This window comes from Nicotiana tomentosiformis, chromosome 10, assembly GCF_000390325.3.
Source record: "Nicotiana tomentosiformis chromosome 10, ASM39032v3, whole genome shotgun sequence".
NCBI classification, from domain to species: domain Eukaryota; kingdom Viridiplantae; phylum Streptophyta; class Magnoliopsida; order Solanales; family Solanaceae; genus Nicotiana; species Nicotiana tomentosiformis.
In genome coordinates this window covers 69,653,132-69,663,009 of record NC_090821.1, presented here as the reverse complement: position 1 = coordinate 69,663,009, position 9,878 = coordinate 69,653,132, and the positions used below count along the sequence as shown (strand labels likewise).

General features: G+C 37.8%; 1 protein-coding gene across 1 annotated transcript; it reads left to right on the top strand.

Annotated features, from left to right (window-relative positions):
• The first annotated feature begins 1,735 nt into the window (after positions 1-1,735).
• LOC138900359 (uncharacterized) lies at positions 1,736-4,615 on the top strand. Its single transcript, XM_070187092.1, has 7 exons — positions 1,736-2,237; positions 2,359-2,603; positions 2,718-2,727; positions 2,867-3,053; positions 3,135-3,482; positions 3,909-4,046; positions 4,138-4,615. Exons 1-7 carry the CDS (start codon positions 1,736-1,738, stop codon positions 4,613-4,615), a joined length of 1,908 nt encoding a protein of 635 aa, XP_070043193.1.
• Positions 4,616-9,878: the final 5,263 nt, after the last annotated feature.

The following is a 9,878-nucleotide window of genomic DNA, read 5'->3' as shown; positions in this document are numbered from 1 at the left end:
ACAAGAATTCTTCTATAATTTGAATGAGACTAATAGAACAGGGGATCAACAACATCAATACAGAATTACTCAAACTCTAATCAAGAAGACAATAGTGAAGGGATACAAGGTCAAGAGAAGTATGGTGACCCCAGCTCTTCTACTGTTTCAACAAAAATAAGTAATCTACCGGGACTTCAACTTGTTGTGGACCTATATGAAAACAAAGAAGAGTGCAACATTCCTAATCAAGAAGATGACCTTTCTGATAGCTGGCAAGGAGTAGAACAGTCGAACAACCAACAGGAGGGGAGAAAAGAAGATCGAAATTCTCATACCATTACAGAAGATCAACAACAGAATAACAGGAGAGGAAGAAGTGAAACAAGAAAAAATAGTAGAAAAAATAGGAACATAACTCATCCTTCTATGAGGAGGAATCAAAAGGAAGACAACCCCCCAAATGATCTTAATAATTAGTGCTCTATTTTGGAACATTAGGGGAGTTAGATCCAAAAAAGCCATTCACAGGCTAAAGAAACTGATTAGCATCAACAACTCTCAATACATGGCTATCTTTGAACCTTTAATCTCAAATGATAAATTAGAAGGTTACAGAAAATTCTTGGGTTTCCAACATTGTCGCTGCAATAATATTGGTTAAATCTGGTATTTCTGGAATTCCTACAACACTACTACAGTCACTGCCATCAGTGATCAACATATCACAATCAACTTTCACAATCCTATTGGTATGAAGGACATATATATTACTGATGTTTATGCTAAATGCAAATCCAAAGACAGAAGGGACATATGGCAGTCTCTTGAACTAGATAATATGGTGATTGATGTCCCTTGGTGTGTAGGAGTGGATTTCAACATAATCATAGATCATAATGAAAAACTATGGGGTAAACCACACAGAATGTATAAAAGTCTGGAATTTCAAACTTGTATCAATAACTGTGGCCTCATTGTTATTGGTTACAATGGTTCTAATTACACTTGGTGTAATAGCAGAAGACCTAGGAAGAGAATCTGGAAAAGGCTTGACAGAATATCTGTTAATGATCATTGGGATCAATTATTTCAAAAACCCTCTGTTAGACATCTGGATAGGACAAGCTCAGATCATAGACCCCTTCTTATGAAGAATTTGGATGTTGATCATCAACACATTAATTATTTTAGATTTCTGAATTGTTGGGTTAACATAGAGGGCTTCTTTGATATAGTGAAGGAATCATGGAATACATAAGTGGTTGGGAATCCTATGTGGATCCTTTAAAGTAAGCACAAAGCTCTTAGTAAAAGGCTATCCCAATTGTCTAGGAATGAAATTGGGGACATTAATGAAGTTGTTACCAATTGGGAAGATAAACTTCAGGAGTTGGAGGATATTGATATTGAAGATAACTCGGAAAAGAGTAGAGAAGATGTCAACAGGGCTCATGCTCAGTATATTAGATGGCTCAATCTTCAAGAATCCATGCTCAAACAAAAATTTCAAATAAAGTGGTTTGAAGGAGGGGAAAAGAATACCAGATACTTTCATTCCATCCTTAGAGAGAAGAGAAGAAAGCAACAGATTAATCACATCAAGAACAGTAGAGGGAACTGGATTAAGGGAGATTAGAAGATAGCCAGAAAGGCTGTGAGACATTTCCAAACCATCTTTAATCTCACCCCTCTTATAATCAACAATTCTATCCTGGATTGTATTCCTTTCTGTATTTTAGGTGATGACAATATAATGCTTAGCAAGTTTCCAGAGGAAGATGAAATCAAGGAAGCAGTATTTAGCCTCAGCCCTCACAACACAACAGGACAAGATGGCTTCAATGGCACCTTCGTTCAGAGTTGCTGGAAGATAATTGAGAGGGAAGTCATTGCTTTTGTGAAATATTTCTTCAAAGGAAAAGGTTTGACCAAATTCTACTCTCATACTTGTTTGGTTCTAATTCCTAAAATTGACAATCATGCTACCTTTTCTGACTTTAGACCCATTAGCTTATCCAACTTTACTAACAAGATTATCTCCAAAATTGTTTCTCTTAGAGTAAATACTTTGTTGCATAAAATAGTTTCCTTGAACCAAAGTGACTTTATAAAGGATAGACTCATCTCAGAAAATATTTTGTTAGCTGAGGAAATTGTTCATAATATTTCTCATTGTAATCATGGGGGTAATATTATCATTAAATTGGATATGGCTAAAGAGTATGATAGAATTGATTGGGATTTTGTTATATGCAGTACTTAGAAAATTTAGTTTTTCTGATAATTGGATTGGTTTGGTTCACAATCTCATATCAAATGTATGGTACTTAGTTATCATTAATGGTATGAGACATGGCTTCTTCTCTTCTTCTCAAGGGCTTAAGCAAGGGGATCCTCTTTCCCCTACTCTCTTTATTATTGCTACTGAAGTCTTATCTAGATCTCTCAACTCTTTGTATAGAAATCCTAACTTCACTCCCTTCTCCATGCCCCCTAATATTCCTAGGATTAACCATCTTGCCTATGCTGATGATATTGTTATTTTCTACAGTGGTGGTTCTACTTCTATCAAATTGGTCATCAATGTTATTGATAACTATGAAAGAAGTTCTAGTCAGCTGGTTAATAGGGATAAAAGTTACTTCTTAACTGCTCTTATACTTCTACTACTAGAATTTACAGGATTAGAAAGTGCTTTGACTTTATGGATAAGAACTTTCCTTTTACTTATCTAGGTTGTCCACTGTATGTGGGTAGGAAAAAGATTGACATTTTGATAACATAATTAGTAAAATTGTGAAAAGGCTTAATGGTTGGCAAGGCAAGATGATTTGACATGGGGTAAGGCTACTCTAATTAAGAGTGTTCTTCAGTCTAATCCTAGTGTACACTCTTTCTACTACGACTCCTCCTAAGGGAGTATTCAGGTTAATTAAGAACTATTTTGCTAATTTCTCCTGGGGTTCCTCTGAGGATCACAAGAAATATCATTGGAGTTTTAGGAACCATCTTTCCCTCCCTCTGGATGAAGGAGGCATTGGCATTAGAAAAATGGAAGACATTAGTAACATGTGAGTTATGAAAATGTGGTGGAGGATAAGGTCCACATTATCTCTTTGGGCTACTTTCATTAGAAATAAATATTGTGTCAGATCTCACTTAGTCTCTAAAAAGCTTGCTCCAGGTAATTCCCATGCTTGGAGTCATGTTCTAAAAATGAGAGATATTGCAGAGAATCATATTGTTTGGAAGGTGAATTCTGGTTCTAGTAACTTTCAGTGGGACAATTGGTCCCATAAAGGTCCCCTGGCAAAACAATTCCCTGATACCCCAAAGAATTTCAAATCTTTGGTAAGGGAATTCATTTCTGATGGTCAATGGAATACCAACAAATTGAAAGAGCTCCTACCAGATCATCTGGTTCAACAAATCCAAATCATTCCTATTGGCAACCAAAACAAGGAAGATCAAAGTTTTTGGGCACTTTCGGATAATGGCAAGTACACAAACAAAAGTGCATGGAATCTCGTAAGGAAATCTAGTCCAAAAGTTCAATTTATAGACAAGGTATGGAACTCTACTATTCCTTTTAAAATGTCCTTTCTTGTGTGGAGGCTATAGCATAGCAAACTCCCTTTTGATGATGTGATTATTAAATATGGCAAACAAATTATTTTCAGATGTAACTGCTGCAGTAATCCTAATACTAATAATATAAATTATGTATTTGTAGAGGGTCAAGCTGCTAGTTAGATTTGGAAACTCTTTGGAAATGCTCTTGGCATTCATCATCACCCCTATCCTATTAGATATATAATTAACCATTGGTGGACCTTTAAGGCTCTCACTGATGTCTAAAGACTTGTTTTAAATATTACCCCAGTTATTATTTGCTGGTCTCTTTGGAAAGAATTCTGTGCTTGCAGGTTTGGAGATCAAAAAAGCTTCAACAAGTATAGATTAAAGCAACAAATAGCTTGGAGCATTGAAACTGCTGTCAACAAAGCATATCCAAACTGTGGACTAAAGCTACCTTGGAATTCTTTCTGTGACATCCTTACAAGGTTACGACCTAGGTACAAAAGTATGGTGGTTCGATGGTACAAGCATGAAAGAGAATGGATCAAGATCAACACTGATGGGAGCTTTCTTCAGGGGGGAAGGAAAAATAGGCCTAGGAGGAGCTATCAGGGATGAGTATGGAGACATTATCATGGCCTTCTCAATTCCAGTTATTGCCAAGAATCACAATATTGCGGAGGCTCAAGTAGCCTTGGTTGGTCTCAACTGGTGCAAACAAAATGGCTTCAATCAAGCAATCCTTGAATTGGATTCTCTATACATTGTAGAGATCCTCCGTAAAGATAGCAATACTAACTATAAACTCAGTCATATAGTTATCAAGATCAAAGAAACCATCAGTATGCTCAATATTCAGATCAATCATTGCTATCGTGAGGCTAATCAACTGCTGGATAGTTTGGCTAAAAGGGCAGTGGAAACTCAGCAACCATCACACTTTTATTCTAGCCACCAACTTTCTAGGCAAGCGAAAGGCCTCTTATTGCTTGACAAAGATCAGATTCCTTGTATAAGGAACAAATATGACAAGGCCAATTTCTTCGTTAGTTAGTCTATTTTTGTTTGAGGGGGCGACCTATTTTCTAATTGCCTATTCCTCTCTATTTTTGAAGGATTCTCTCTACTCTTGTGTTGTATAATCAAACTCTTTTTTGGCTAATACAACACCCCCAAGTGAACTGGGAAAGTTTATATAAAAAAAATAAAAAAAATAAAAAAAGAGACGTGGGCTTAAGGCGAGACGTTTTACATATGCCTCAATGAGGTGTAAGCCCCGTGGCATTGGGCGTAAGCCCCATAGTTATTTAATTATTAATATTTTCTAAAAAATATAATTACAATAAATATTTATAAAAAAGTAAAATTGCATAAAAATTGAAAAAACTATAAATATGTGAAATATATATATATATGTGCTTCATTCCCATAAAAAACTAGTCAAAACAATTTATTATATGCTACTTAGAAGCACAACTAACTTGACTCGAAAAGAATAATGTTTTATACACGGAGGACAAAAAGGATGACTAACCTGTAATTTGAACGTTGAACTTGCTGCTATGAAGGAGAATGAAGTTTTATTTGTATTTGTAAAAGAAAAATTGAATATTCATTACTTTTGAGATATATTAGCAGACTAGTGGACAAGATAAAAAATTGGGAAAGACCATGAATTAGGGATCCAATAAATAAAAAAGGTCTTGACTTTTAAATTTAACAGATTTTAGTTCCTTTTTAAAACTTTTGAGTAATTACCTAGATGACTTTTTAGAATTTGGGTATTTTATAAAGGACTTATTCAACAAATTTTGGTTTAAATTTGAAAAAATCTCTGGGGCTTACGTATCACTAAAAAAACGTGCTTCAAACACCCTGGCGTACGCCCCGAATTGCTGGGCGTACGCCTCTTGAGACTTTCGCTCCACACCATCGCCTCAAAGCATTTTTGGTGCGCCTTACCCCGAAAATACCCTTTAAAACACTGGCTTCTATGTGAAGTGACGAGGTCAATGTGTATAAGATTTTTCTACTCGTACTCTGTTCATTTCTAGTATAGTTTATGATATCGTCCCACAGAGATTGGAGAATATAGCTACAAATTTATAATATTCTTACTACTATTTGAGAGAATCAAATTGATGAAGTTTTGTTTGTTGAAAATTTAAATTGCTTAAGTTGAAACAAAATAACTTTCGGAAGATTTATATTTAAAAAGAGTTGGAAATCATTAAATTCACTTGATAGCGTGATAATAATTGTCACGACCCAAAATCGACTAGTGGTCGTGATGGCGCCTAACACCGCCGTCAAGCAAGCCAACAGTGATTAGTCAATTTAATTACTCATTCTAGTACCTTAAAATCATAATTTATTTATTTATTAATGAAATGGTGTGAAATAGAATTTACACGAACTACAATAGTGAACAACCCATAGGAACTCCCAAAACACAGTGTCACAAGAACTAGAAAATATAATAAAATACAACATCTGTCTGAAATACTAGTTAGATAGGAAAATATAAATAACTCTGATGGAGACTCTGCAGGCTGCAGATCGTAACATGAAATGCAGCTCAGAATAAAGTCCACGAAATGTGTACCTGCACAAAAAGTGCAGCACGTGTAGTATAAGTACGTAAATCAACGCGTACCCAGTAAGTATCTAGCCTAACCCAGAGAAGTAGTGACGAGGGGTCGACATCAACACTTATTAGTGATCAAATAAGACAGATACAATATAAGTAAATTGATGTTAATCAGAGAAGAAAAACGAAGTAACAAGTATAATACATGGTACAATCCTCCTCTGAGCAATAACTCAAACTCTCAGCTAGTAGCTACCTCCTCAATCAGAGTATATATAATGGACCTTACTAGATAGGTCGCCACAGTTCAATCAGGAAAAGCTCACAGATATGCTGGCTTCTTGCCAATTATTATGCACGATTTATTAAAGGTATTTTATAAAAATGCTGACGTGCCCGGATGCCGACGTGCCCGAATTCCGCTCGAAAAGTCTATAAAATCAACATCGAGACCCACGTGTACGTATTTCGAAAATGTTCGAAGGTAAACTTTAGTCATAACACCACGAACTAAAATATATAACTTATTCCAAATTCCATGTCCAATTTTGTGGTCAAATACCAAAAATACCAAATTCTAGATTTTCTACCAAAATCCTCCACAATTTCTACTAATTTCCATGTTTAAATCCTTATTCAAACCATGCATTTAACTTGTAATATGTGGGAATCATTTACTCTGTGTTGCTTGATGAAAATCTTCTCTTGAAGCTCTCCAAAATTGCCCGAACCAAGTAAGAAAATGAGTAAAATCCCGATTTTTAAAACAACCTGCCCACCCGACTTTCCGCACCTGCAGAACACCAGCCGCTCCTGCATAATTTCCATCGCAGGTGCGGTTCTAACTTAGTCCAGGCTCGTCTGCATCTGCAGACCCAAATGGGTACGCTCTCTTGCGGACCACGTCCGCTTCTGCGATCATCAGGCCTTTCCACTTATGCGGTCTTCACGTCGCACCTGCGACCACAGGCCACCTTCTCCAGTTCCGCTTCTGTGCCCAAATGCTCGCTTCTGCGAGCTCGCACATGCGGTCAATCTTGTGCATGTGCAATTACACCAGAGCTGGTGCACTTCAGCCATTCACACAAGTCCAAATTGATGTGTTAACCATCCGAAAACCACCCGAGGCCCCCGGGACCTCGACCAAATATACCAACCAGTCCTAAAATATCATACGAACTTAGTCGAGCCTTTAAATCACATCAAACAATGCTAAAAACATGAATCGCGCATCGATTCAAGCCTAATGAACTTTAAAACTTCATACTTCTACATTCGACGCCAAAACCTATCAAATCAAGTCCGATTGACATCAAATTTTGCACACAAGTCCTAATTGAAATTTTGGTCATACTCCAACTTTTAGAATCGAAATCCGACCGTGATATCAAAATAGTCCACTCCTGGTCAAACTTTCCAAAAATCATCAAATTTCCAACTTCCGTCAATTGACGCCGAAATAACCTACAGACCTCCAAATAAACATTCGGACACGCTCCTAAGACCAAAATCATTATACAAACCTGTTGGAACCTTCAAACCCCGATTCCGATGTCGTTTACTCAAAAGTCAAACCTTAGTCAATTCTTCGAACTTAAAGCTTTCGAAATTAGAATTTTCTTTCCAAATCAATCTCGAACTTCCCAAAATTTAATTCCAACCACCCGTACAAGTCATAATATCTGAAGTGAAGCTATGCAAGATATCAAATCGCCGAACGACATGCTAGAACTCAAAATAACCGTGCCACCACATTCCAATAACCTTAGCTAACATGCTTTAAATCTAAGTTCCAACTTCCGAATTTCTTTACAAGGCCTGATTCTAACACAAGAACACCGCACCAATCACCATGCACTATACCAAACATGATCATGTATCTATGCTGAAATCACACCATGCACCACATAAGTCGGTTGCCCATAATAACATCTTCCGACCATAATAGCTGAAATTTCACGAATCCAGTGCCCGTAATACATCTCATGACGCATATAAATCTTGTTCCAAATCTCGCAATACTGCCACAATGAAAAAGACGTGTAGAAACTCATAACTACCTGCTGAATCAATAATTCATGGAGTCTCTCCTCCTAACAAAAACCATTACCTCATTTTGAACATAATAACAATATTTTCCCTTTAATGTACCTTATATAAATCTGATTGCACAAATTTCAGGTCCAATAATACTGTCTCACCCAGTATAAGCAGCTCAGGCAATAAGCCTCCTTAGACACTGACTCAAACTTCATATGGCGCCATCAATGTGCCGACAAGTTACAACTCGAATATGACACATAAGGAGGAACGAACTCTGGAAAAGAATTATCCTGCCCGCGTAACGAATAAAATGGTCAAACAGATGTTATGAACCCTTCTCATAGGATGAGAAACAAAATATGCAGGAATAGATATAAGGAACCGTACTGAACATAACACCGTTGCGGCGTGCAATCCGATCCAAACATGATACCGTTGCGGCGTGCAACCCGATCCACTCACAACAATAAAAAAGGACATACCCCTCAAGCCATAATGCTTCAACCAATGGAATACCGAATATAGGCCACAAGCACGCCAAGTGAGAAAATACAACTTTGGGGAGACGGATAGCGCGATATGCCACAAAACCCAAGCACGACTAAGGTGCGATAAATGACCTGCATCTCGAGAGCCATCCTTCTCATAGGACACCACGAGCTACACGGGATCTCAACACACATGTGAATAATCAAACCGTCTCAATCCGGCACAACCCGCACAGTTCACAACCAAAGGAATAGAGCGCCTTCCAAGCATAAACCCTCACATTAACGATAGTACCAAAAATCTCTGTACTTGGTTTCGATCTTTAACCATCACACTCATAAAATTTCCCTATGGGGTACGCTCCCACGACCTTCCGCCCAGGTAGCCAAGGGCGCACATCCATACCACTAGCTGTACTAATTCTGTAAAGCAGATCAAGAATCCACAAATCAATACACAATGCTCCTTCCACAAAACACCATTCCCTGGCGACACTAGGATAATGTCATTTTACTCTGAACATCTAATTCTTCCTGGCTCATCCGAGCTCGTGACATTCTTGTCAACACCGAACTGCAACCTTGGTCCTCAACTTTCAAATTCCCATGCCGCTCACTGTACCTATCATGCCTCTATGTGAGAATACACGAATTCATCATAACTCCTGAACTACCAGTAGGATAACACTTCATTGGCTAGAAACCTTCCACTTAGCTCATTTCTGAAGATCCCATGCAACACACAACTGAATTCCCCAAACAACAGAAACACAACCCTAGACCGTGATCTAAACCGTCATAACTCTTCCGGAATCCATTTACACAACAAAGCCATCTGAATCAAATACCTCCCAAATCAATCAGGTCATGGTGGTTGTCAAGCCCGCACGTACAACCACAAACCACATGTATAACTTCACACAATGAAGGAACTGATCCTTGCCACAATCATGTTGATTCAGCCATTACTAATCGACCCAACTTCTTCCAATTTACCCTTAACCTCACTTAGAAATATGATAGCTCCATTCACAACATAACGAACACAATCCACATTCATCCCGAGTTACCCGAATGGCGAGACCACACCGTCTCAATACCTATGACTCATCTCATACCTCCTTACGTGCATAATAGCATCTCCAACTGGTGCACCCATTCTGCAAGACCTTTCGCGAGTCCGAAGCTATTTCTTC

What these genes read in the sequence shown, in the direction of transcription:
- LOC138900359 (XM_070187092.1), top strand. Translation starts at nt 1,736, where the DNA reads ATGCTTAGCAAGTTTCCAGAGGAAGATGAAATCAAGGAAGCAGTATTT. An exon ending in ATGGAAGACATTAGTAACAT is followed by an intron (nt 3,054 to 3,134) that starts GTGAGTTATGAA and finishes ATATTGTGTCAG; the next exon opens with ATCTCACTTAGTCTCTAAAA. An exon ending in GCACTTTCGGATAATGGCAA is followed by an intron (nt 3,483 to 3,908) that starts GTACACAAACAA and finishes CTGTGCTTGCAG; the next exon opens with GTTTGGAGATCAAAAAAGCT.